The 27968-nt window shown below is 47.8% G+C and overlaps 1 protein-coding gene across 3 annotated transcripts in view; it reads left to right on the top strand.

Annotated features, from left to right (window-relative positions):
• Positions 1-24527, top strand: part of PGPEP1 (pyroglutamyl-peptidase I) — a 47918-nt gene extending 23391 nt beyond the window's left edge. Inside the window, exons 4-5 of one of the 3 annotated variants that reach the window (XM_057540914.1) lie at positions 5717-5949; positions 23561-24527. In XM_057540914.1, coding sequence (XP_057396897.1) covers positions 5717-5949; positions 23561-24224 — 897 coding nt within the window. In that variant the 3' untranslated portion in view covers positions 24225-24527. Of the gene's footprint in view, positions 1-5716; positions 5950-10841; positions 13108-23560 lie in introns of those variants that run through there. The other 2 variants (XM_057540915.1, XM_057540916.1) reach the window with 2 other exon arrangements.
• The last annotated feature ends 3441 nt before the right edge of the window (positions 24528-27968 follow it).

Genomic DNA, 27968 nt, shown 5'->3' with positions numbered 1-27968 from the left:
AATAAAGAAGAAAGATTTTGGGTCCAGGTTGCTACTGATGAGCTGTGAGGTCTCAGGGAAGCTCCTTGGGCTCCCCGTGCCTCAGTTTCCTCCTGTGACAGGTGGAAATAATAATAGTCAGGAATCAACCAAGCACAGATCAAAAATATTTGAAAAAAAATTCCAGAGAATTCCCTGGTGGTCCAGTGGTTAGAACCCCATGCTTCCACTGCTGGGGGCCCGGGTTTAATCCCTGGTTGGGGAACTAACATCCAGCAAGCCATGCAGTGCAGAACAAATAAATAAATAAGGAAATCCAGAAAGTTCCAAAAAGCAAAACTTGAATTTGCCTTGAGCTGGCAGCTATTTATTTATATAACATTTGCATTCTATTAGGTATCATAAGTAATCTAGAGATGATTTGAGGTATACAGGAAGATGTGCAGTAGGTTATATGCAAATACTACGCCATTTTAGATAAGAGACTTGAGCGTCCCCAGATGTTGGTATCCGAGGGAGGACGGGGGGGAACCTGGAACCAATCTCCTGTGGATACCGAAGCGAGGGGTGACTGAAGTACTAAAATCCTACCACCCAATTCCAGTGCGTGGGTGGGGTTATCCCCACACCAAGCAAATCTCGGAAAGCGGCTGTGGGTCCTAAAATTCAACTCAATTCTGACACTACCTACCCAGAGATAGAATCGCGTTCCACAGGGTAAGGACTCCATCCCACAGGACTGCCCTCCACTTCAGATGCCAATCTTTTTTTTTTTTTTTTTGAAGTATAGTTGATTTACATGTTGTGTTAATTTCTGCTGTAAAGCAAAGTGATTCAGTTATACATATATATATTCTTTTTTTAAATATTCTTTTCCATTATGGTTATCACAGGATATTGAATATAGTTCCCTGTGCTCTACAGTAGGACCTTATTGTTTATCCATTCTATATAAAATAGTTTGCAGATGCCAATCTTAAGTCTGGGTTGTTACCTGTGCTTCTGTCCAACTGGCTATAAATCAGGGGTTCCCACGACCCCTTCCTTGGGTTCCCTTAATTTGCTAGAGCAGCTCACAGAACTCAGGAACCCCATTTACTCACTGGATTACCGGTTTATTATAAAAGCATATAACTCAGGAACAGCCAGCCAGATGAAAGAGATGCATGGGACAATGTATGTGGGAACATGTGCAGAGCTGCTTCGCCCTCCCGAGTGCCCTACTCTCCCCAGCTGAACTCCATCTCCAGGCCCTCTCCCTTCCTCTGAGGTAGGGGGATGGGGCTGAAAGTTCCAACCCTCTAATCATGTGGTTGGTTCCCCTGGCAACCAGCCCCCATTCTAAGGTGCTTTCCAAAAGTTACCTCCTTAACAAAACAGGGGAATTCCTTGGAAGTCCAGTGGTTAGGACTCCATGCTTCCATTGCAGGGGGCACGGGTTTGATTCCTGGTCAGGGAACTAAGATCCCACATGCCATGCAGCAGAAAAAAAAAAAAAAATTAACAAAACAGGACACCTTTATTGCTCTCATCACTTAGGGAACTCTAAGGGTTTTAGGAGCTCTGTGCCAGGAATAGTGAACTAAGGACAGATATATATTTCTTTTTTTCTTTTTTAATATTTATTTATTTATTTTGGCTGCACCGGGTCTTAGTTGCGGCATGCATGTGGGATCTAGTTCCCCGACCAGGGATTGAACCCCAGGCCCCTGCATTGGGAGCATGGGGTCTCACCCCCTGGACCACCAGGGAAGTTCCAACAAATATATATCTCTTACTATAGATCTCGCTATCACAAGGACTAACATCATGAGTTTGTGGTGGGGATGAGGGAGATGAGGCCAGTAGGGCAATAAACAGTTCTCAGCCCATCCCAGGGTTTCTCAGCCACACTGGGGCCAGAACCTTCTCTGTGATGGGCTGTGCTGTGCACTGTAGGATGCTGAGCGGCCTCCCTGACCACCACCCATGAGATGCCAGGAGCGCTCTGTCTCCAGTCTGATACCCCATAATATCTCCAGATGTTGCCAAACACCCTCTGGGGGCAGGCTCACCCCTGGTCTATAATAAGCTCTTTTTTTAAAAAAAAAAAAAATTTATTTATTTATTTATTTAGGCTGCACCAGGTCTTAGTTCGGCACACGGGATCTTCGTTGCGGCATGTGGACTCTTAGGTGTGGCACGCGGACTTCTTAGTTGTGGCACACAGACTTCTTAGTTGCGGCATGCATGCAGGATATAGTTCCCCAACCAGGGATAGAACCCCGAGCCCCTTGCATAGGGAGCGTAGAGTCTTACCCACTGGACCACCAGGAAAGTCCCTATAATAAGCTCTTAATAGTGGTTAACTGGTACCGTGGCTATTGCCATCACTCACAACTTCTTCGCACACGTGCATCTTCATATACATTTGTGCTCACCCGCAAGTACTTTTTTTTTTTAATAAATTTATTTATTTATTTATTTTTGGCTGTGTTGGGTCTTCGTTTCTGTGCGAGGGCTTTCTCTAGTTGCGGCGAGCGGGGGCCACTCTTCATCGCGGTGCGCGGGCCTCTCACTATCGCGGCCTCTCTTGTTGCGGAGCACAGGCTCCAGATGCGCAGGCTCAGCAGTTGTGGCTCACGGGCCCAGCTGCTCCGCGGCATGTGGGATCTTCCCAGACCAGGGCTCGAACCTGTGTTCCCTGCATTGGCAGGCAGATTCTCAACCACTGCGCCACCAGGGAAGCCCCTGCAAGTACTTTTTAAGCATCATACTGCATGGATTAGTATCCTGTGGCTGACGTAACAATTGACTGCCAACTAGGTGTCTTGAAACTACAGAAATTTATAAGCACACAGTTCTGGAGGCCAGAAGTCCAAAATCAAGGCATAGCAGGGCTGTAGCTCCCTCCAAAGGCTCTAGGGGAGGATCCTTCCTCGTCTCTTCCAGCTTCTGGTGGCCGCAGGCATTCCTTGGCTTGTGGCCTCATCACTGTATCCTCTGCCACTGTCTCCACATGACCTTCTCCTTTCCTCTCTCTCTGTCCCTGCTCTGTGTGTCTCTTTTAAGGGCATTTGTCAATGGATTTTGAGCCCATCCAGATAATCCAGGAGGACCTCATCTCAAGATCCTTTACTTAATTACATCTGCAAAGACCCTTTCCCAAATAAGGTCCCAGTCACAGTTTCCATGTATTAGGACAGGGACATACCTTTCCTTTTCTTTTTTTTTTTTTTTTTTTTGGTGGTGGTGGTGGAGTCACCATTCAACCCTCTATACTACAGCTAGCTGCTATTTTGTTTTTGCATTCACAGGAATTACAGTGTTACCTGGTGCTCCACTGGTTTATGGAACACCAGATAACACAGTGTGGGTGCTAGGCCTCCAGTAGCATAGCCCCCGCTCCTGGCTAGTTATGTTCTTGAGAACCATGGCCCGCTAGACGTTACCATGCCAGCTACACAGGACAGTTTAAACTTTCCAGAAGCCACAATTGAGAAGCATACAAAGAAGGAATTCCCTGGTCCAGTGGTTAGGACTCGGCACTTTCACTGCTGTAGCTCGGGTTCAATCCCTGGTCTGGGAACTAAGATCCCACAAGCCGCATGGCCAGAAAAAAAAAAAAGCATACAAAGAAATAGTGAAATTAATTTTAATAATATCTTAAATGTCACCCCTTATTTCTAAAATATTATATCAATGTGTAATCAACATTTAAAAAGTTATTAATGAGACATTTTACTTTCCTTTTTTTTAAATTTTTTTACTTTTTAGCCGCACCACGCGGCATGTGAGATCTCCGTGCTCTGCAGTCGAGTCTTAACACGCGGAGTCTTAACCGCTGGACCACCAGGGAAATCCCTACATTCTTTTTTCATGCCCAGTCTCCGAAACTGGTGTGTGTGCTGCACTGGCATCTCAATTTGTATCAGCCATGTGTTGGCAATCTGTATATCTTCTTTGGAGAAATGTCTATTTAGGTCTTCCGCCTATTTTTGGATTGGGTTGTTTGTTTTTTGATATTGAGCTGCCTGTATATTTTGGAGATTAATCCTTTGTCAGTTGCTTCATTTGCAAATATTCTCTCCTATTCTGAGGGTTGTCTTTCGTCTTGTTTATGGTTTCCTTTGCTGTGCAAAAGCTTTTAATTTTCATTAGGTCCCATTTGTTTATTTTTGTTTTTATTTCCATTTCTCTAGGAGGTGGGTCAAAAAGGATCTTGCTGTGATTTATGTCATAGAGTGTTCTGCCTATGTTTTCCTCTAAGAGTTTTATAGTGTCTGGCCTTACATTTAGGTCTTTAATCCATTTTGTATTTATTTTTGGACATGGAATCAACCTAAGTGTCCATTGACAGATGAATGGATAAAGAAGATGTGGCGCATATATACAATGGAATATTACTCAACCATAAAAAGAAATGAAATTGAGTTATTTGTAGTGAGGTGGATGAACCTAGAGTCTGTCATACAGAGTGAAGTATGTCAGAAAGAGAAAAACAAATACTGTATGCTAACACATATATATGGAATCTAAAAAACAAAAAATGGTTCTGATGAACCTAGGGGCAGGACAGGAGTAAAGATGCAGACATAGAGAATGGACTTGAGGACATGGGAAGGGGGAAGGGTAAGCTGGGACGAAGTGAGAGAGTAGCATTGACATACATATACCAGTGGGAAACAGCTGCATAGCACAGGGAGATCGCTCGATGCTTTGTGATGACCTAGAGGGGTGCGATAGGGAGGGTGGGAGGGAGGCGCAAGAAGGAGGGGTTATGGGGATATATGTATACATATAGCTGATTCACTTTGTTATACAGCAGAAACTAATACAACATTGTAAAGCAATTATACTCCAATAAAGATGTTAAAAAAAAAAAGTCACTGTGAGATATATCACCGTAGGGAAATAACCAATAATCAAATAAAGAAAATGCATAGAAAAAAAGTTTGTATCAGCCACATTTCAAATGCTCAATAGCCACATGTGTCCTGTGACTGCCATATGGTACAGTGTGCTCACCAGTTTGTATTTTAAATGTTCACATATTTTCTTACAGCGTCCTTTCTGTATATAAACATACACACAAATAATTAATATTTGAAGTTAAACTGTATTCAGTTTGGTATCCTGCCTCTTATAAATATGTTATTATGAGCATTTAATCACACAGGTCATTAAAAATTCTCCCTAACATTATTTTTACAGCTGGGTAATATTTAGTAATTAATACAACCATTCTCCTATTATTGGGCATGCTAGTCATTTCTATGTTTTGGGGTTTTTTTCCTCACTTTTATAAATAACACTGAAGTGACCATTGGCAAATTATTATCTCTTTGATTGTTTTTAGGTTAGATTCCTGGAAATTATACCTTGCCTTTTGTATTTGGCAATATGTCTTGAAGATTATTTCATACAGAATTGCCTTGGGCATGTTAACAGCTACAAAGTAGCTCATACTTTATTTATCCAACCCCCCCACCTCACCATGAATGGCTAATTAAGTTGTTTCCAATATTTGATTGTAATGACAAAGCTGCAATGAGCATCTTTGCATATTTCACATTCTTGCATGTTTCACTTGGCACACCTTTCTGTAAGAGTGACTGTAGGGTCTATTCCAGCAGCAAGATGTCAGAAAGCACGTAACCCCCAGCAGAGCTCTGTGAGGATGCTGCCCTCTCCTTGGCCTGGGGGGACTCCCAGTCCCATGACCAGACCCTATTAAGCCTTGCCCATCTGTCTGCAGCTGGTGGTGCATGTGGGGGTGTCAGGCATGGCGACCACAGTCACGCTGGAGAAGTGCGGGCACAACAAGGGCTACAAGGGGCTGGACAACTGCCGATTCTGCCCCGGCTCCCAGTGCTGTGTGGAGGATGGGCCTGAAAGCATTGACTCCATCATTGACATGGACGCTGTATGTAAGAGGGTTACTACACTGGGCCTGGATGTGTCAGTGACCATCTCACAAGATGCCGGCAGGTAAGGCACCATGGGGCCCTATGGTGTAGGTGTGAGTAGGGGTTTCCCTCCTACATCAGCCCAGACTGGGTGTTGAACAAGCCAAGAGTGTTTGACTTTAGCTTCTTTGGGCCAAGCGCTCACTTTTTCTTTTTCACTTTTGAAAACATAATTGATTTACCACCTGATTAAAGCATGGGATAATTTTTTTTAAGCATGGGATATTTTCACAGTATTATACATAATATTTTTACATAGAATTTCACAGTATATAAACCTCACCGTGCATGAGGCACAGAGTTAAGTATATATGTGTATGTGTGTGTATATATATATAAAACAGGTTCCACGGATTCTGCTTCTGGAACTCATTGTGTGTGGACTGTGGATCCTGGCATCTCCCACCTGCACGTTGCTCCGGCCGTCTCCCTGCTGTTCCTCCTGCCACCTCTACCCCAACCCTGACAGTCCTTCTCTCCTAAGCAGTCAGTGTCTATATTAGTTTCCTGTGGCTGCTATATATAACAAATTACCATGTTGGTGGCTTAGGACAACAAACATTTATTCTCTCCCAGTTCTGGAGACTAAAAGTCCAAAATCAAGGTGTCAGCAGGGTTGGTTCCTTCTGGAGGTTCTGAGGGAGAACCTGTTCCATGCCTCTCTGGCTTATGGGGGCTGCTGGCAACGCTGAGTGTTCCGTGGCTTGAGATGCTTTACCCCAGTCTCTGCCTTCATCTCCACGTGGCCTTCTTCCCTGTGTGTGTCTTCACATGGACTTCTTTTATTTTTTTTTTTAAGATTTTTTTTGATATGGACCATTTTTAAAGCCTTTATTGAATTTGTTACAATATTGCTTCTGTTTTTTTTTTTAAATATAGATGTATTTATTTATTTTTGGCTGCATTGGGTCTTCGTTGCTGCGCACGGGCTTTCTCTAGTTGCAGCGAGTGGGGGCTACTCTTCGTTGCGGTGTGCAGGCTTCTCACTGTAGTGGCTTCTCTTGCTGCGGAGCTCGGGCTCTAGGGGCATGGGCTTCAGTAGTTGTGGCGTGTGGGCTCAGTAGCTGTGGCTCACAGGCTATAGAACGCAGGCTTAGTAGTTGTTGCGCATGGGCTTAGTTGCTCTGCGGCATGTGGGATCTTCCTGGGCCAGGGATCAAACCCGTTTTTCCCTGCATTGGCAAGCGGATTCTTAACCACTGCGCCACCAGGGAAGTCCCTGCTTCTGTTTTATGTTTCGGTTTTTTGGCCGCAAGGCACATGGGATCTTAGCTCCTCGACCTGGGATCGAACCCACACCCCCGGCATTGGAAGGCGAAGTCTTAACCACTGTACAGCCAGGGAAGTCCCCATGTGGCCTTCTTACAAGGACACCAATCATTGGATTTAGGACCTACCCTAAACCACTATGACCTCATCTTAACTAATTACATCTGCAAAAACCCTGTCTCCAAATCAGGTCACTTTTTGAGGTTCTAGATGAGCATAGATTTGGGGCAGAAACTAACTATTCAGCCTATTAGAGGGTCTTCTATTAATTTAAGTCCGATGATGTCCCTAACTTGCTTAATTCTTCCTACAGCTTCCACTGCACCTCGAATAAAATCCCAACTCTGCACCATCCACAGGTTCTGTGTGGTCTGGCCCCTGCCCACCTCTCCACCCTCCTCTGCCTTCACTCTCGCCTCACCACTGCCTTCCAGACCCACAAACCAGCCTCCTCCTGTTCCTCAAGCACACCAAGCTCACTCTAGCATCAGGGCCTTTGCACATGCTAAGACCTCTGCCCAGAGCTCACCTCCCTCTGATAATACCTCTTTCAGGTCTTAACTCCAAAATGTTGCCCCCTTGGGAAGGACTTCCCAGCCTCCCAGACCTCTCTGTTCTATGCCCTCTCAACACCAGGTACCTTGATTTCTCAACAGTTTGTACACCTCTCCAGTCCAAAGGCGGCAGGTAGCAAATTCAGTTGACAGAATGAAGAAGTGGCTGAATTTACCATCAGTCTTTTTTTTTTAAATTATTATTATTTTTTTTAAAGATTTATTTATTATTTCTTTATTTAATTTAATTTTGGCTGCGTCAGGTCTTAATTGCGGCATGCGAGATCTTCCCTGTGGCACGTGGGATCTTTTGTTGCCGCGTGCGGGCTCTTCTCATTGTGATGCGTGGGCTTCTGTCTAGCTGTGGCGTGCGGGGTTTTTTCTCTTCTCTAGTTGTGGCGCGCGGGCTCCAGGGCATGTGGGCTCTGTAGTTTGTGGCACTTGGGCTCTTTAGTTGAGGCTCCTGAGCTCAGTAGTTGTGGCGTGCAGGCCCAGTTGCCCCGTGGCATGTGGGATCCCAGTTCCCTGACCAGGGATTGAACCTGCGTCCCCCTCATTATAAGGCAGACTCGTTACCACTGGACCACCAGTGAAGTCCCTTAATTACTTTTTTATTAAATTATAGTTGATGTACAATAGTATACGTTACCGATGTACAATACAGTGATTCACAGTTTTTAAAAGTTACACTCCTGGGCTTCCCTGGTGGCGCAGTGGTTAAGAATCTGCCTGCCAATGCAGGGGACACGGGTTCGAGCCCTGGTCCGGGAAGATCCCACATGCCATGGAGCAACTAAGCCCGTGCACCACAACTACTGAGCCTGCGCTCTAGAGCCTGCGAGCCACAACTACTGAGCCTGTGTGCCACAACTACTGAAGCCCGCATGCCTAGAGCCCATGCTCTGCAACAAGAGAAGCCACCACAATGAGAAGCCCGCTCAAGGAAGAGTAGCCCCCGCTTGCCGCAGCTAGAGAAAGCCTGCACACAGCAATGAAGACCCAATGCAGCCAAAATGAAAGAAATAAATTTATTTTTAAAAAGTTATACTCCATTTATAGTTATTATAAAATATTGGCTATATTCCCTGTGTTGTACAATATATCCTTGTAGCTTATTTTATACCTAATAGTTTGTACCTCTTAATCCCCCTCTCTTATATTGCCCCTTCCCCCTCCCACCAGTCTATTTTTTTTTTAAATTTATTTATTTTTGGCTGCACTGGGTCTTCCTTTCTGCACGTGGGCTTTCTCCAGTTGCAGCGATCGGGGGCTACTCTTCGCTGCGGTGCGCAGGCTTCTCATTGTGGTGTCTTCTCTTGTTGCAGAGCACGGGCTCCAGACGCACGGGCTTCAGTAGTTGTGGCACGTGGGCTCAGTCTTTTTTTTAGATAAATTATTTATTTATTTATTTATTTATGGCTGTGTTGGGTCTTCGTTTCTGTGCGAGGGCTTTCTCCAGTTGTGGCATGAGGGTGCCACTCTTCATTGTGGTGCGCGGGCCTCTCACTATCGTGGCCTCTCTTGTTGCGGAGCACAGGCTCCAGATGCACAGGCTCAGTAGTTGTGGCTCACGGGCCTAGTTGCTCCGTGGCATGTGGGATCTTCCCAGACCAGGGCTCAAACCCGTGTCCCCTGCATTAGCAGGCAGATTCTCAACCACTGCGCCACCAGGGAAGCCCTCAGTCTTTTTTTTTTTTTTTTTTTTTTCTCAGTCTTTTTTTTAAACTGATTTTTTTTGTTGTTTTTGGCTGCGCCACACAACTTGCAGGATCTCAGTTCCCTGACCAGGGATTGAACCCGGGCCCTGTCGGTGAAAGCCCGGAACCCTAACCACTAGGCCACTAGGGAACTCCCCTGAAATTAACTTTAAGTTACTCAGATAATTCTAGAATATATTCTCATACGTTCCTGTTGTGAAAGATTCTCTTGCCCTCTCTCCTCCCCCCACCCCTCCCCGCCCCAGGGATCCCTCGGTTAAATCAGAGATTTAAATTGTGACCCTTCCTACTCACCCACACATATGTTTCCATACATATGAGGACATTTGGCATACTACTTTCGAATTTTGTCCTGTTTCACTTTGCTTTCATGTGGATGGGGTTACGTGGTGTGCATTTTCATGAGAGTTCCCTTCCTTGGTTTCACTTGTGGGCATGTGACATGGGTCTTAGTGAGTTCTGTCTTCCTGTGGCTCCGCTGCCTGCCTTGTAAACGGCTGCATAGTATTCCACTGTGCAGATGAACCAGAGTTTATTAAGCCACTCCTCTGTCAGTGGACATTTAGGTGGTGTCTTAGTCTGTTCGAGCTGCTATAACCAAAAAAAACCCCAGACTGGGCAGCTTATAAACAACAGAAAGTTACTGCTCACGGTTGTGGAGGCAAGGAAGTTCAAGATCCAGGCACCAGCAAGGCAGTGTTCTGATAAAGGCCTTCCTATAGGTTGCAGGCTGCCGACTTCTGGCCATGTCCTCACAGGGTGGGAGGGGATTTGGAGGGACATTCAGATCCTAGCAGGTTGCTTCCTGTTTTTCCGCTTTTACACATCATGCTGCAGCAGATACCTTGTTCATCTTTCTCGTGCTCTTGTGCAGATGGCTCCCGAGATAGAGTCTAAAAACTCAAAACATCAGGTCATAAAGTCTATGCATTTGTAATTTTTAAGAAAATTATTTTAAAAAAATTTTATTGAAGTGTAGTTCATTCACAATGTTGTGTTAATTTCTGCTGTACAGCAAAGTGATTGAGATATATATATATTCTGTTTCATATTCTTTTCCATTAAGGTTTATCACAAAGTATTGAATATTGCACATTTGTAATTTTTGTAGCCTGCCAGATTGCCCTCCCCTGGGGCAATTTGCATCCCAACCAGCAACATCTCACACTGCTTCCTTCCCCACATACACCCCAGCACTTGGAGTTATTTATTTATTTATTTATTTGCTGGTCTGGGGAGGGAGAAGCAGTATTCCATCTTGTGGATGACTGGTGAGGTTGGGGCGGGGGGGTGTCTTATGATGGATTTCGATGGAACATTCACTCTCTGACCCCATTTGGTCTCCCTCCCATCCCCCACGCCCTGTGTCTTAGGTACCTCTGCGACTTCGCCTACTATACCTCTCTGTACCAGAGTCACGGCCGCTCAGCCTTTGTTCACGTGCCCCCTCTGGGCAAGCCCTACAATGCAGACCAGCTGGGCCGGGCACTTCGGGCCATCATCGAGGAGATGCTGGACGTCCTAGAGCAGTCAGAAGGCAAACTCAACTGTTGCCACAAACACTGATTGCTGCTCAGGCCTCCCAAGACCTCATTCTGCCAGGGACCCTGAGAGAGACGTCCGCCCTCCGGGGCCTGACTGGAAAGGACGAGCCCATCAGCTGGGGATCTGTTTTGGATCAAATATGCCAACTTACACACCTCCTCTCCCTTTTTCTCTGCAAAAGCACTGGTTGATTTGAAGGCCGCAGTGAAGATTTTTTTCTCTATTTCTCTTTGCATCTGGGGATACAGCTGTGGCAGCCAGGAAGCCGGGAGGTCCTGATTTCTGCAGAGAACCCCTATCAGGTGTCTCTCTTCCACGATCCTATGGCTGGGGCTACCTGCCATTCTAAGTCTGTGGTGGAGGGATTCCAGAGTTCCCTCCGTCCGTGACTGTTTTTTCCCAAATGTAAAAGCCTCATGGAGACTCTTTACCCTGATCCATGTCCCAGCAGCCTGGACAGCCCCGGCAAGGGCCGCCTTGGGATCTGGCATGGCTTTTTTTCTTTCTTTCTTATTCTCTTTTTAAAAACAATAGTGCTAGTTTGGGCACAGAGTAATTTATATTCCCTTTGGTTAAAACGCGGGCTTTAGCCAAACACAAAAGTGTCTTTTCTTTTTCCTGGGGTGCAGCCCCTTCTGCCTCCTGCCCTGAACACTGGACCTACATCTTTGTTTTGGGAGTGACATTGAGGTCCCCTTGCTCGCGGCGGGGTGGCACTGGGCCCATGGCCAGACCACGGGGAGTGGGGGGTGGCTGGTGCCCCAAGAGACTGAAAGGGTTGGCTGATCCTTTCAACGACCGAGCTGTGAGCTGTACCCACGGGGCCACTGGGGCCAGGCTGCCGCTGGGAAAGCAGACTCTCATTTCAACATGCACATGACTTTTTTTTTTTTTTTTAATATGTAAAAATGCGTAGCAGCTGCAAACCTACCCCACATCTGACCTGGATTTTCAGTCTTGGTGCTTGTTGTCCTTAAGGGGAGAGGGCCAAAATGGAGTCTGGGGGCTGAGCTCCATGTGTGCTGGTGTATTTGAGCAGGAGAGCGGTGGGGCAGCCAGCAGACTTCGTGTAGTTGGTTTTTGGATGCGCCTAGGGCTCGGTAAATTTTTATCTCACTCCCTGGTGACTTTGAACTTACCAGCAGGGGTGAGAGTGACATCTCCCAGGAGGCAACTAAATTCAGCTGGACCCTGACACCCATCAGACAGAGGGGGTGGCAGAAGCAACCGTGAGGAAAACACACATTTTGGAAGTATTCTTCTATTGTTTTGGAGAACACGCAGTTTTATCGCTTCACTAAGTGTGAAGCGTGCTGGAGTCTGATGCTGTGTTGGATCATGTTGGTGTTTCCCAGCATGCAGTTCTTTTGAAAACAGCTGAGATTTTTGTTTTGTTTTGTTTTCTTAAACATTCGCCCTCTTTCCCTCCTGTTCCGATGCCCAGGGTGGTTGCTGCCTCCGTTGAGCTGCTGTGTCTCTTGGAGACCAGGTTGATAGGTTTCTGAGTGAAATGCATTTTCTGAGTCCTGGGCTTTCTCTGGAGGGGAAAAGTGGGCACAGGTGGGTGACGTGGGGTCAGCATATGGCAGTGGGTGTGTACCATGGCCCGCAGGGTAAAATGATCAGGACCTAGCTCCCCTCTCCATGCCAGCCCTCCCTCTGCCAGAAATGCCCCCTCCACATCCCTGGTCCGAGTTTTCAGTCTCCTGAGAAATCTGGAGCATAAGATGTCATGGCATCTACTCACTCAGCTGGCTTCTGTGAGCAGAGGCTGTGGCTCTTTTGAATGCGGGGGTGCTCAAGGCCAGGGGGTCCCCCAGAGGTCTTATTAAGAATGGCATCTAGCTCTAACTAGCTCTGTTCTCTACAGGTCTGATCTGTGGGGCCCTGAGGAGGAAATGGATCTAGGCAAGCTGGAGTAGGGAGGGAAGACTGGAAGTGAGCCAGGTTTGAGCTTAGCTGGGTGCCCACGGAACCCAGACACACCATCCCCAAACTCTGCATTTTCATCTTTCTTTTGTGCTCCCTTCTCTTCTCTGTTTAAAGCACCATGTGGTTTAGCAACTTAGAGATATAATTTATTGTCTGATCATTGTCGAGTGTGTGTGTGTCATTTTTGTGTTCCTGCAATGGTTTTAGATTTCCTCATCAAGTCAAACCAGAACCCTGTCCTTGTTCATGATGCAGAGCACATAGCTCATTTTTATTTAATCAGATAGCCATTAAACATTTCACTCGCTCCCTGCCAGCTTTGAAATTTTCCTGTTTTAATTACTTTTATCTTTTTCTTTGGGGCAAACTCAGCCATTCAATCCATGGTATATCTGTCTGCATTTGTTGGGTCCCGGACAAAAATGTCCTTGTGTGAGAAGAGGGGGACCAAGTCTCATTCCTTCTGCCTTGTCATTTCAGGGTCTGGGTTGTTGGGGGCACAGAATAGGGAAAGGCATGAGCCTGTGAAGTGGGTGCAGCTTGGCATGTACGGAGGTGAGCAATGCCAGAAGGGCTGGGTGCAGTGAGTGTTAGTGGTGGAGGGATGGGCTGAGGGATGTGGTGGGAAGGCTGGTGGGGGAAAGGTGAGACGTGGTGCTGGGGGTGGACTCATAGGAAAGTGGAGGGGGCCTCTCTCTGGTGAGCCCTGTGGAGGGTACTGAGGTGGGGGATGGGGGCAGAGACAGTGATGTGTGCGTCGGGTGATGGCATCTCCTTTAAGGTGCCAGAGCCTCTGCACCTTATAACTTTATTCTTCTCTAAGCCCCTTTGGCTCCCCCCTTCCCACCAAAAAGAAGGTCGGTGGTCTGCGTATGAGTACGCAGCTCGAAAAAGAAATAAGACAGAGTGGATAGAAAGAAAGGTGGGAAGAAGCAGCAATTCCAGTTGGTGGACTGGGCTTGGTGCCACCTGGCTCACCTGGTCCAATCGAGGAACAGCCAAGGTCTCCTGGCCACTGAGAGAGACAGGGCCGTGGGGCAGCAGGGGGTGGCGGGCAGAGGTCATGGCTTCCCAGTCGGTGCCAGGTCTTTGGGGAAAGGTCAGATTGTGATAGTTTCAGCAAGAAAAATAGTTTTCAGCTACCCTGCTCTTTGCTGGCGTGGAAACTTCTAGAACAGAAAGGACCTGCTTAAGGGGACGACTGGAAAAGTATACTCTTGATGCCTTTTTGTTATCTTAGAAGTTTCTGCCAGGAAGCCAGGCCAGTGGGTGTGCATGTACACCCACAGGCCTGTTCCCCCGAGGGGTGACCGGGAGGGGGAGGGGAGCTGCTCGTGGAAATCCACCCACCACACTGGCCTCTTTTTTGCTGCCACTGTCTAGACTGTTGACCTTTGACCTCTTCACCTCTTGGAGTGTCTGAACCCAGAAGTCCCCTTCGGGGATGGTGGGACAAAGCCCCATTCTTCTCTGAGGGCCCAGCCTCTGCCCTGAGACCACTGGAAGCCTTCTCAAGCCTGCAGCCAGCGTGAGGCGCTGATGGTGGTCATACAGGCAGAAGAAGCTGCCTTATCGTCAGGTCATCCCTTGTGGCCAAGAGTCTCATGGCCTCCACAGACTTGTGGGGAGCTAAAAAGGGCTTTGTTTTTATATCTCTAATTAAATTTCCCTTCTCATGGAACAAGTGCCTCGTAAAGGGACCAGGGCTGCCCCTGGGAGGAAAAACATCTCCATTTTTGCAGTGAGGAAGTGTGTTAAAGGCCAGGGTCCCCCTCAGACCCAGAGCAGAATGGCTGTTGAGGGGAAAGGACATTTGCCAAAAATCCACATCTTGAAAGTTAGTTCTTGGATGGACACTGGGCATACCTGCTACGAGATCCTGTCCTCCAGTTTAGGGGCAGTTGTCACAGCTTGAGTTTCAGGGGCTCCTAGACCTCCAAGGGCTCCAGTCCAGCCCGAGCTGCTCCCCCCACTTAAAATCTGTTTCTCCTCCTCCCTCTCCTCACCCAAGGCTTCCCTTCAGCTGCCCAGAGACCCACAGAAGTGCCTGCCTCTGCAGTACACATGGGGCACAGAGAAAGGGGACAAGATGGGAAAGAGAGAAGCACCCCCAGGCCCTGGTTCCCCGCTGCCCAGACCGGCCTCACCCAAGCCGTTTGCAGGGGTGGGACCTGGGGCCAGTGGCTTTTGTGTCCTGCACACTTTGAGGAAATCCCAGAGAAAGCCGGTTTGGAATTGGGCTCTCTGCTCCCAAGGCCTGGCTGGATGCCACGGGAGACCCATCTGGATCGTGGGAAACAGAGTTGGCCTTCCTCCTGCCCAGGCATGTTTCCAGGGCTCCCTTAACATCTCAGGTTTCTATCTTGGCCTAAATCTCTCTCTAGGAAAAACCCTTCCTGCTGAAGGTGACCCTGTGTTCTGTCCCCAAAGGAGGGTCCAGCCCCTGCAGCTTCGGGGTGGCTTCTCCCTGAATCCAGGGAGACTCCTATGAGTGCCTTGTCTGAAAGCCCTGTGTCTAGGACCCCAGGCCGGGCAAGGGTCTACCAGACTTTGCTGGGGGCTGGGCCCTGGGAGACCCCAAACTTGACACCCCAGAAAGCAAATAAAACAGTTGAAATATGCAATTTCTTGTGTGTCTTTGTGAGAAGCTGGCGTCCGCCAGGGTCATCCTCAACCTGGGGTCATCAACTGGCAGAGGGGGCCTCAAATCACCAGTATTTCTGTCCTTGGTGCTTGGTGTGTGACCTGGTACTTGGTGTGTGGCCACTGCAATGAGTGTGCTGAATGGATAATGATGAGAGGATTTCTGTACTGAGTGTTCTACCTCCTACAACCCACTGCCTTGGTTCTGATGCACAGAGAGGTTGAGTAACTTGCCTATGGGCACACAGCAAGGGGGTGTGGGGGGTGGGATTTGAATCGTGATCATGTTGACCCCCCCAGCGTGTGCAGAATTCCCCTGTGGGGAAGGTGTATTACCACCTTTTACAGCTGGGGAAACTGAGGCTCTGTCATTTGAGGCCCCTTGTCCCAAGGAGACAAGGGGCGGGAATGTGAACCCAAGCCAGCTTCTCTGGACTGAGCAGCTTGAACACTGGAAACAGGATTCGGTCATCCCCCCGTGTCTGTCCTCAGCAGGAATGGGGACACTCCAGAGTCAGTGGCCTTCAAAGAAGAAGGGGCTTCAGCAGTAAGGAAATGGCTTGTCTTTGGGAACATGGGTCCCAGGGGAGGGGGTACCCCCTCCAAGTCCCTGAGCCCCCAAGGTCTTTGCACCCCAAGATGAGGTGTCTATAGCACAGTGATTTTGCTTCTAAGGCTGGCTCTTTCCACGGCCCCAGGGTGTGAGCAGGGTCCCCGGTGTACCATATAGATGCTCCTGTGGTCACTGGAAGGGGCTGTGTCCTTTTTACATGGGGGATCCTTTTCCCAAATCCTGGAGACCTCCCCTCACCTCCCTGGTTCAACGGGAACCCCCGCCTCCCCTTGTCCATGCTGCCCAGAGAGAAACCCCCTGACCTCAACTGTACCCTACAAGTTGCAGGCCAAGAGGGGAGGCTGTGTGTGGAGGGGAGTGGGTGATTCAGGTGGAGGGGATGTGGGAGGGGTAACAGGGCTGATGGCGCAGCGTCTCAAGGCCTGGCGAGTGGTCTGGGTGTTATTCCAAAGGCTATGAGAAGCTGAGAGGTTGGGGACGATCTGCGGCCCACTTCCCTGAGCCTCAGTTCCCCATATTCATGGGCCTTGTGTGAGAGTTCAGTGAGATTCTGCTTTTACAGCTCTGGCACATAGTACTTACTTAATAAGTACAACTACTATTACTTCCTCCTCCAGGAAGCCCTCCTGGCTGTCCAGGTACCTCCTCTGCCTCCCATAGCTGCCTGGTTCCCCCCCCACCCCCATGCCAACATACTCTGGGTAGTAACTGACTAGTTCTATGGGAGTCCCGGAGGACAGGCAGGTCTGTCTGGGGTCCCCTGTGTCTGTTGCACCCAGAACAGCACTGGGCACGTAATAGGTGTGCAATAAGCTACAGGAGACAGGAGAGGGGTCAGTGCTGGGTGTTGCATTCTGAGGCCAACAGGGGGCGCAGGGAGGCGCAGGAGCCTCCGGGGAGGGGAAGGGGGATGACACTCCCCTGAAGGCCAGGCGCCTCCTCCAGCTGAGGCCCCCACCCTGCCTGTTCGCTGCCTCTAGAGCCCCATCTCCTCTTGGCTGCTCCAGGAACTTATAAATTACCTACCGTGCTCTGGGCGTTGGACTGGGGACACACCAGGAAACCAGCAGCTCCCAGGCTGGGAGTACAGTGCAGGGGTCCCAGCTGTGATGGGGGACAGACAGGCAGCTGAAGGGTGTAAGGCATATTCAGGGAGGCTCATTCAAGGGTAAGGCTTGGCCCCATTCAACAGAGTTCCCCTCAGCTCTCGCTTGGATGTTCTCGGTCTTAAAGGTGAGGGTCTCAGACAAGAGTCCATCCCGTTCCAGGGATCTGCCTGGGCCCCTCTTCACCTCTCACACCCTCGGTGGCTCCCCTTGGCCCACAGGAGAAAGCCAGACTCCTCTGCTGGACATCTGAACCCCTTTTCCCTTGTCTCTGCTGACCCCAGGTTGTCTTTTCTGCCTGGAAGTCCCCCCTCCTCCATTTACACCTAGAGAACTCCTATGCATCCCTCAAAACCCAAAGTTTTGGGGGAAGATGCTGAGGTCATCTTGGGACACTTTGATTGTGACAGGCCTGGGTGGGGGTAAGTAAGAAGGGCAAAGTACCACACCAGAAATCCCAAACTAGGCCTTCCCGCACACCCTCTTCAACCTTCCTACTGGCTACTTCCTGCCCTGGCATCTTGCCACTAGGCATTCAGCAGTTTCTACAAGGAGTGCCCAGACCTGCCCAGACATGTCCTGGTCCCCTGGAAGAGAGGAGGGGTGCGTTCAGGCTGCTCCCACCCCCAACACACACAGACACATACACACACACACACACACACACACACACACTGATGGGGGTTGTGGTGAGAAACTGAAAAACAGAAATGCAGAGAGAACAAGGGAGAGAGAGAGAGGGACTGAGGGAGGCAAAGAGAGAAAATGTGGAAACTTCCTAGCTGTTTTTTCTTCTAAGTTGCCATGTTTAGGGTGAGGACACCTAGAGGTGGAGAGGGCCCCAGCCAGCCAAGGAGGATTTGGGATGCTGGGTGACTGGGACACCACGCTGTGTGAGTCATGCACAGGGCTGCCCTGTTCTGGGCCTCAGTTTCCCCCAGTGTCAGGGAACTGATTTTCCCAGCCACCTGCCAGGGCTGGGGGTCCACACTCAACCAGGGCCTAGCGCACAGCAGGCGCTCCATAAATGCACACCGTGGTCAGTGAAACCATTACCGGAGCAGGCATGCAAACCAGGGCGCTGGAGGGGGGTGTGCAGGGGCAGGAGGTGGGGGTGGTTAGGGGTTCTGGGCAGTGAGCATGTGGGGCCCCAAGCCTGATGCCTCAGCTGACCCACTTCCTGCCTGGCCTGGGCTGTGCTGGTGACCACCCGCAGCCAGGAATCCGCACAGCCGGTCCCAGGGCCTGAGCCGACCACTTCCGTCCCCCGCTCCCCCTGCAGCCCGGGCCCTGCTGACTCACACTCAGCTGTCCCCATTCTTCCGTCACTGAGATCTGATTTTGAGAGGAAGGGGCGCTGGCAGAGGCCCAAACCCCGAAGGCAGGAAAGTCACGGCCGGCTGGGAGCATCACGGAAGAGAGAGAATTATACCCCAGGCTTAACTGCCTGAACAATGAAAACCTGCTCTTGACAAGGAAAAAAATGAATACTTTTGGGACAGTCCTTTGGAATCAGTCACAATTTCAAACTTTCGGCCACCAAAAAAATCCATAAAGAAATTGAAAAGATAAGCCAGGGACAGAGAGGAGATACCTGCGATGCATTTAACTGACCAAGGAATAGCTTCCAGGACATATGAAGTGCCCCCACTCCACCAGACACACTAGACGGAAAGAAAAAACACCACACAGAAAAATGGGCAGATGGCATTGTTTTTGCCATAACAATGACCACGAACTGGGTCTTACATTTCCGGCTTTCAACAGCAGAAATTTATTCTGTCACAGTTCTGGTGGCCAGAAGTCCCAAATCAAAGTGTCAGCAGGGCTGGAGGCTGTGAGGGAGAATTGGTCCCAGGCCGATCTCCTGGCTTCTGGTGGCTTCTGGCACTGGTCGGCATCCCTTGGCTTGTGGCTGCATCCCTCCAATCTCTGCTTCCATCTTCATGTGGCCTCTTACAAAGTAATCAGTCATTGGATTTAGGGCCCACCCTACTCCCGTATGACCTCATCTTAATGTAAGTAATTTCATCTACAAAGACCCTCAAGGTCACAATCTGAGGTTCTGGTGGACATGAATTTGGGGACATACTATTCAATGCAGTACAGGCATGAAAAGGCAATTCTGGGAAGATGAACCCAGGACAACCAATAAATAGAAGCTCAATCTAGTCATCAGGGAAAAAAATTCACTGAGATCCCATTTCACTCTTAGGCAGGGGACAGAGTCACTGGTGACGGGCGTGGGAATTGGTTTGACCACTCAGAAGAACCATTTGGCCATGCTAACATAGCTGAGGATGGCCGGACCCTCCCTCCTGGTCCTAGTGTGAACCCCAGAGAAACCTACATGTGCATGCCTTCCCAGCAGCATGGTTCATAATAAGAAGGAGCTGGAAACTAGGGAAATGTTAGGGTGTGTTCTTACGGTGGAGTACTACACAGCAGTGAAAAAAGATGAGCCAGACTTGCAGGCAAAAATCTCCAATCTAGACCCTTGAGTGAAAATAATTGTAACAGTGTGATACCATTTTTATAAAGTTTTTTTTTAATTTTCATTTTTGTATTGTGGTAAAATATATGTAACATACATAGAATTTTCCATTTTAACCATTTTTAAGTGGACTGTTAGTGACATTAAGTACATCTGAAATGTTGAGCATACACATAGTACGTCATCACTATCTACTTCCAAAACTTTTCCATCACCCCCAAACAGAAACTCTGTAACTGTTAAGCAATAATTCCTCATTTCTCCCCCCTCTTCCTCCAGCCCCTGGTAACCTAAAATCGACTTCCTGTCTCTATGAATTTGCATATTCTAGACATTTCATATCAGTGGAATCATATAATGTTTGTCCTTTTGTGACTGGCTTATTTCACTCAGCATAATGTTTCAAGGTTCATCCACGTTGTAGCATGGATCAGAACATCATTCTATTTTTATGGCTGAGTAATAGTCCATTGTGTGGATATACCAAATTTTGTTTATCCATTCAGTTATTGGTGGACATTTGCATTGTTTCCACCTTTTGGCTATTGTGAACAGTGCTGCTGTGTACATTGGTGTACAAGCTCAGTTTGAGTCCCTGCTTTCAATTCTTTTGAATACGTATCCAGAAGTGAGTTGCTGGATCATATGGTCATTCTGTGTTTAGCTTTTTGAGGAAATGCCAGACTTTTCCACAGCAGCTGCACCATTTCACATTTCCCCCAGAGGTCCAAGAGGGTTCCAATTTCTCCACACCAACACTTGTTATTTTGCTAATAGCCATGCTAATGGGTATAAAATGGTATCTCGGGACTTCCTTGATGGCGCAATGGTGAAGAATCCCCCTGCCAATGCAGGGACAGGGGTTCGAGCCCTGGTCCAGGAAGATCCCACATGCTGTGGAGCAACTAAGCACGTGCGCCGCAACTACTGAAGCCCGGGCGCCTAGAGCCCGTGCTCCGCAACGAGGGCCACAGCAATGAGAAGCCTGCGCACCGCTACGAAGAGTAGCCCCCATTCACCGCAACTAGAGAAAGCCCACGCGCAGCAACGAAGACCCAACGCAGCCAAAAATAAATTAATTAATTAAATTAAATTAAATTTAAAAAGAAATTGGAGTGATGCATCTACCAGCCGAGGAACACCAAGGATTGCCGGCAAACACCTGAGGTTAGAAGAGGCAAGGAAGGATTCTTCCCTATAGATCTCAGAAAGAGCATGGCCCTATCAATACCTTGATTTCAGGCTTGTATCCTCCAGAACTATGAGAAAATAAATTGCTACTGTTTTAAGCCAAAAAAAAAAAAAAGAAGAAGAAGAAGAAGAAGATGATGAGAAGGATACAGAGATACGGAAGGCAAGGCATCCGGGAAGGGGCACAAGGCTTCCATGCCCTCTTGCAGCACCTCCACGTGTTCACCATCCCAGAAGCTCTCTGAACCCGGTACTTTTGGGATTTTTATGGAGGCATCATCACGTAGGCATGATCAATCATTAACTCCATTTTCAGGCCATCCCCCCTCTCTGGAGAATGGTGGGGGAGGGAGTGTGGCTGAAAATTCCAAACTCCTAATCATGACTTGGCCCTTCTGGTGACCAGCCCCAATCCAGGAGCCATCCACGAGCCCACCCAGAGTCCCGTCATTACAACGAAAGACACTCCTATCACCCAGGAAATTCCAGAGGATCTAGGAACTCTGTGTCAGGAACTAGGGTCAAAGACCAAATATTAGAACAAAAGATGCTCTTAGTGTTCTTATCACGTAGGAAGTTACAAGGGTTTCAGGAGCTCTGTGCCAGGAACCGGGGGCAGAGACCAATATATATATATATTTTTTTTTTTTTTCCCTATTATCTCACAGTGTGTAATTTTCTTTTCTTGCGACATGTTTACCTGTCATTACTGTCAGAGTAATTCTGGCCTCGTTAGAACTGTCACTTCCCCTTCTATTTTTTGGAGGAATTAGATAAAAATTGGTATTATTCCATAAATGATTCAGAATTCACCAGTGAAGCCATCTGGTCTTGGACTTCTCTGTTGGAAGGTTTATTATTATTATTATTATTGGTCACACAGCGTGGCATATGGGATCCTAGCTCCCTGACCAAGGATCAAACTCGCGTCCCCTGCATTAGAAGCGCAGAGTCTTAACCACTAGACCACCAGGGAAATCCCGAAGTTTTTTGGTTCTTTTTGTTTTTTAATTAATTAATTAATTTTTATTTTTGGCTGAGTTGGGTCTTCATGACTGCTTGCGGGCTTTTCTCTAGTTGCGGCGAGCGGGAGGGCTACTCTTCGCTGCAGCGCGCGGGCTTCTCATGGCGGTGGCTTCTCTTGCTGCAGAGCACGGGCTCTAGGCGCATGGGCTTCAGTAGCTGTGGCACACAGGCTCAGTAGTTGTGGCTCGCGGGCTTTAGAGCACAGGCTCAGTAGTTGTGGCGCACGGGCTTAGTTGCTTCACGGCCTGTGGGATCTTCCTGGACCAGGGCTCGAACCTGTGTCCACTGCATTGGCAGGCAGAGTCTTAAGCACTGCACCACCAGGGAAGTCCCTCTATTATTTCTTTATGCTCTAATTTATGTCTGCTCTAATCTTTATGATTTCCTAACTTCTACTACCTTTGATTTATAGTTTACTCCTCTTTTCCTACTTCTTCAAAGTATAAAGTTAGGTTCTTGATAACTTTTAGGATGTTTATAATTGACCAGGACCCTATGGGGCCTTCCTGCGACAGACCCCCCACCATGACCCCACCACGTCTTCCGCCTGCCTCTTGTCTGTAGAAGAACATTAGGCTCCTAGGCCTTCCTCAAGTTCCAAAGCATAAATTTAATCAGAGAAGTGAGAAAATGCAGAAAGGAGGGAAAACAGTCAAGCAAGGCAAAATAATACTAGTTTAGCCATTAAGCAAAGTCAAGAACATTTAGTTCCATCTCAAGGGCTATAGATAATATTCTGAGCCACGTCCTTTGAGCTGTTTTTCAGATACTTGAAACCTCCACCAGGTGGAAGAGGGTAACCGTATGCTGCCCACAAGCACGTAGACCTCAGGCCAGTTGGAACCAGAAGGTTGATGATGTTGACTCCCGATTACCTCACCACCAGCCAATCAGAAGAATGTCCATGAGCTGATCACACACCCACAACACCCCTCCCTCACCTTGTCCTTAAAAACCTTTCCCTGAAAGCCACCAGGGAGTTCAGGTGTTTTGAACACTAGCTACCTGGACACCTTGCTTGGTACATGCAACAAATACTGCACTTTCCTTCACTACAACCTGGTGTCAATAGATTGGCTTTACCGCACGTGGGCGAGCGGACCCAAGTTTGGTTCGTTAACGTGTTGTATTTTTGTTTTCATTCAGCCCCAAGTATTTTCCAATTTCTTTCGTGATTTCTTCTTTGATCCATCGTTTCTTTAAGAGTGTAAGTGTCTTCCCTGGTGGCGCAGTGGTTGAGAATCTGCCTGCCAATGCAGGGAACACGGGTTCGAGCCCTGGTCTGGGAAGATCCCACATGCCGCGGGGCAACTAGGCCCATGCGCCACAACTACTGAGCCTGCACATCTGGAGCCTGTGCTCCACAACAAGAGAGGCCACGATAGTGAGAGGCCCGCACACTGCGATGAAGAGCGGGCCCGGCTTGCCGCAACTAGAGAAAGCCCTCGCACAGAAACGAAGGCCCAACACAGCCAAATAAATAAATAAATAAATAAATAATTTTTTAAAAAAAATTAAAAAAAAAAGAGTGTGTTAGCAGTGTGCTCAGCAGTCCCGTGCATCTGTCTCTTGCTTCAACAGTGTTTGGATGGAACAGACCCAGGGACACCCTTTGCTCCAGCCTCTGACCACCCTCCAACATTTTTTCCAGTCGCAATCTTCAGAATCAGCCACTCAGTTATCCTCGGTCACCGGGACCAGCCAACACCGTTTTTCGAGATTAACTCCTTATTACCGATCAACCATGAGCTCCCAGATTCATCAGAATTATTCCACTGAGGTGGAGGCCGCCATCAACTGCCTGGTCAACACGCATCTGTGGGTCTCCTACACCTACCTCTCTCTGGGCTTCTATTTTGATCCCGACGATGTGGCTCTGGAGGGCGTGGGCCACTTTTTCCTCGAATTGGCCGAAGAGAAGTGCGAGGGCTCCGAGTGTCTCTTGAAAATGCAAAACCAGCGCGGCGGCCGCGCCCTCTTCCAGGATGTGCAGAAGCCATCTCAGGATGAGTGGGGTAAAACCCAGGACGCTATGGAAGACGCCATTCTCATTGAGAAGAACCTGAACCAGGCCCTTTTGGATCTGCATTCCCTGGGTTCTGCCCATGCAGACCCCCACCTCTGTGACTTCCTGGAGAGCCACTTCCTAGATGAGGAGGTGAAACTCATCAAGAAGATGGGTGACCACCTGACCAACCTCCACAGGCTGGCTGGTCCCCAGGCTGGGCTGGGCGAGTATCTCTAGGAAATACTCACGCTCAAGCATGACTAGGAACCTCTGGAGCCCAGTGGCCTTTGAGGAGCCCCTCTGGTGTTAGGGCTTCTGCTTGAAGCCCGTCTCTGCAGCCACTAGGCAGCTTTTTAACCACCCTGGAGCCCTCTCCCAAGCCTTGGACCAAATGGATACAATAAAACTTTTTGCAGCGGAAAAAAAAAGAGTGTGTTGTTTAATATCCACATATTTGTGAACATTCCAGCTTTCCTTCTGTTATTGATTTCTAGCTTTATTCCATTGTAGCTGGAGATGATTTCAGCCTTTTAAAATTTATTGAGAGTACACCTGTAACTTATATAATATTGTACATCAACTATACTTCAATAAAAAATAAAACTAAATGATGCCAAAAAATGTACTGAGAGTTGCTTTTTTGCCTAATAGCTGATCTATACTGGAGCATGTTCCATGTGCATTTGATAGAGATGTGTATTGTGCTGTTGGAGTGTTCTATAGATGTCTGTTTGGTCTAGTTGGTTTAGAGAGTTGCTCAATCCTCCATATCTTTAATCTTCTGTCTAGATGTTCTCTCCATTATTAAAAGTGGGGTTTGAAGTCTCCAACTGTTACTGTAGAACTATTTACTTCTCCCTTCAAGTCTTAGATACAGCTTTGAGTTACTGTTTAGGGTCCTTTCATTTTAACCGGCAGGACTCCCTTTAGAATTTCTTGCATGGCAAGTATAATGGTAACAAACTCCCTCAACTTTGGCTTACCTGAGAATGTCTTGATTTCTCCCTTTTTCTTTCCTTCTCTTTTTTTTTTTGGCCATGCAGCATGGCTTGTGGGATCTTAGTTCCCCAGCCAGGAACTGAACCCGGGCCCTGGCAGTGAAAGCGCCAAGTCCTAACCACCGGACCACCAGGGAATTCCCTCTCCCTTATTTTTGAAGAACGGTTTTGCTGGATATAGAATTCTTGGTCAACAGTTTTTCTTTCAGCAGTTTAAATATGTCATTTCATTGCCTTCTGGAGTCTAGGGTTTCTGATGAGAAACTGGCTGTTGATCTTATAGAGGATTCCTTGTACTTGATAAGTAGCTTTCTCCTGCTACTTTCAAAATTACCACGTGACCCAGCAATTCCACTCCTTGATATATACCCAAGAGAACTGAAAACAGGTGTTCAAACAAAAACTTGTACACACATGTTGATACCAGTGTTACCGAACTGGGTCCATTTGCCTGACACACAGCAAGCCAAACACTGAGACTCTGAGGTTTGCAGCAGAGAAAGAATTTATTCATAAGGCAGCCAAGCGAGGAGACGGGAGAACAAGTCTCAGATCTGCCTCCCCGAAGGCGAGGGGGTTGGGATATTTATGGGAGAAGCAGGGTGGTCTTGGGCATAGGAAAAGGTGATTGGAGGTAGGGGAAAAGGTGAGGTAATCGGTGTTCTGCACAGGCGTATCTGGCTTACATTTTTATGCATCTTCAAAAATGGAGGTACTTAGCATGATCTGAGGGTGGAGTTTTCTGATGTCAAAAGGCCATTCATCCAACACTTGCACGGGCCCAGCTTTGGGGTCAGTGGTCCCCATCAGCCTTAGTTGAACAAGAGCTGACTCCAAGTTCCTGTAAAACAACTGGGCTACGTGACTCTGGGAAGGTATGCAATTAAAGAGAGGAAGAAAAGAATGAAACAAAAAATAACTAAAGCAAGCTTAATCAGTGAAGGCAGTTTACAAGCAGAGAGGTTTCAACAAGCTGTTCCCCTATCTGTGGCTCTGCAAGACAAACTCAAGAATTCCTGTTAGTCATCTGCTTCTGTTAACTCTCTGGGGCCAGTTTCCGTGGTTGCCAAGGGCTGGAGGAGGGGGCATGGGGAGTGACTGCCGATGGGGACATGGTTTCCTTTTGGGGTGATGGGAAAGTTCTGGAAATAGATAATGGTGATGGTTACACCACGCTGAGAATGTGCTAAATGCCACTAAGTTGCACATGTTTAAATGGTTAAAATGATACATTTCATGTAATATGTATTTTACCACAATGAAAAAATTTATTTAAAAACAAGGTCCTATTGCATAGCACAGGGGAACTACATTCAGTATCCTGTAGTAAACCGTAATGGAAAAGAATTTTTTAATTGTTTTAATAATAAAATAAAATAAAGTAAACTAGGGCTTCCCTGGTGGCGCAGTGGTTGAGAATCTGCCTGCTAATGCAGGGGACACGGGTTCGAGCCCTGGTCTGGGAAGATCCCACATGCCGCAGAGCAGCTGGGCCCGTGAGCCACAATTACTGAGCCTGCGCGTCTGGAGCCTGTGCTCTGCAACAAGAGAGGCCGCGATAGTGAGAGGCCCGCGCACCGCGATGAAGAGTGGCCCCCGCTTGCCACAACTAGAGAAAGCCCTCGCACAGAAACGAAGACCCAACACAGCCATAAATAAATAATAGATAAATAAATAAATAGATACTCCAGCATCTACCTTTAAAAAAAAAAAAAAAGTAAACTAAAAGTGACTTTGCTCAAGTAACCCCGGCCATCAGTTGGGCACCTTTGGGGGTGCATTCAAATGCTCACAGTTTTTTTTTTAAACTTACCTTGACTGTGAAGAGCTGCAAAAACACCTCTCCAGGTGAGGAAAACTACCTTTGACAAGGAAAAGATTCTAGGATGTGAAGTGCTTGCTTGCCCCGGTCACAGAGCCAAGGAGAAGCCAAACTGGGATTTGAACCAGGCTTGTCTGCTGTGAATGGCCTCATGGGCCTGCGTCAGCTTTCAAGTTCCTTTGCCAGCCTGGTGCCTGGAGTTGACTGTCTGACCTCAGGGTCTTTGAACATGTTGTGTTCCGCTGCCAGAATCACCCTTTCCTCTACTCCTCCCATGCCTAGAGACTTTTCTTTTGCTACTTGAAAGGAGGTCTGGCACATAATAGATGTTAAAGAAATATCTGTGGAGCGAATGGATGAAGGAGTGAATGGACAAATGAGTAGATGAGTTCCTTTAAAGCACCTCTTATGTGAGCACAAGGAGAAAGACCTGTGGATCCTCACAGCTGTGGCCTGTCCAGGGCTCAGGACATTGAAGGAAGAGTGGCACAGAGAGGCCAAGCCACCTGCCCAAGGTCACACAGCCAGGAACTGGCATGGTCAGGATTCAAACCTGGATCTCCCTTCCCTGAGCCTGGGTTCTTCCCACACGCCCAGGTATTGCAAGCCCATCATATGCCCAACATTGCAATTTCATCAGTCCCATCTGAAGGGTAGCAGAAGGTGACACTCCAGAGCCTGCCTCTTTGGCATAAAGATTCTTTAGAGAAACTGCAGGTACAGGAGAAACTCTGAAAACAGAGTAGAAGTTACGCTTTTGTAAGGGGCATTTACATTTATAAAAGAAGTCTCCATTTGTTAAGTGTGTCTCCCTCTCTGTACAAGGAAGAAGAGCATGGCTCTAAATCCCTGGAGAATCTTATCAGTGGAGAGAGCACAAATTAAAACCTGCAGAACGAACCTTACCCTTGTTTACTGTGCTTTTCCTGGTCACCTCCCAGAATTGGCCTCAACACCCACCCCAGGCCCAGCACCTTTCTTTTGTCTTTAGCGGAAGATGGTATTTAAGGGAGTGGCTGGGGCCCTCTTGGGGATTTTTACTCAGTTTCCCTCTGTATCTCCCATATATACACGAGATATACATGTTAGACTTCTGTGTGTTTTTCTCTTGCTAATCTGTCTTTTATTCCAGGGGGTCTCAGCCAAGAACACAGAAGGGTA

Source organism: Balaenoptera acutorostrata, chromosome 2 (genome assembly GCF_949987535.1).
Source record: "Balaenoptera acutorostrata chromosome 2, mBalAcu1.1, whole genome shotgun sequence".
NCBI lineage: Eukaryota > Metazoa > Chordata > Mammalia > Artiodactyla > Balaenopteridae > Balaenoptera > Balaenoptera acutorostrata.
Note: the sequence above shows the minus strand (reverse complement) of the source record. Positions and strands in the feature narration are given on the sequence as shown.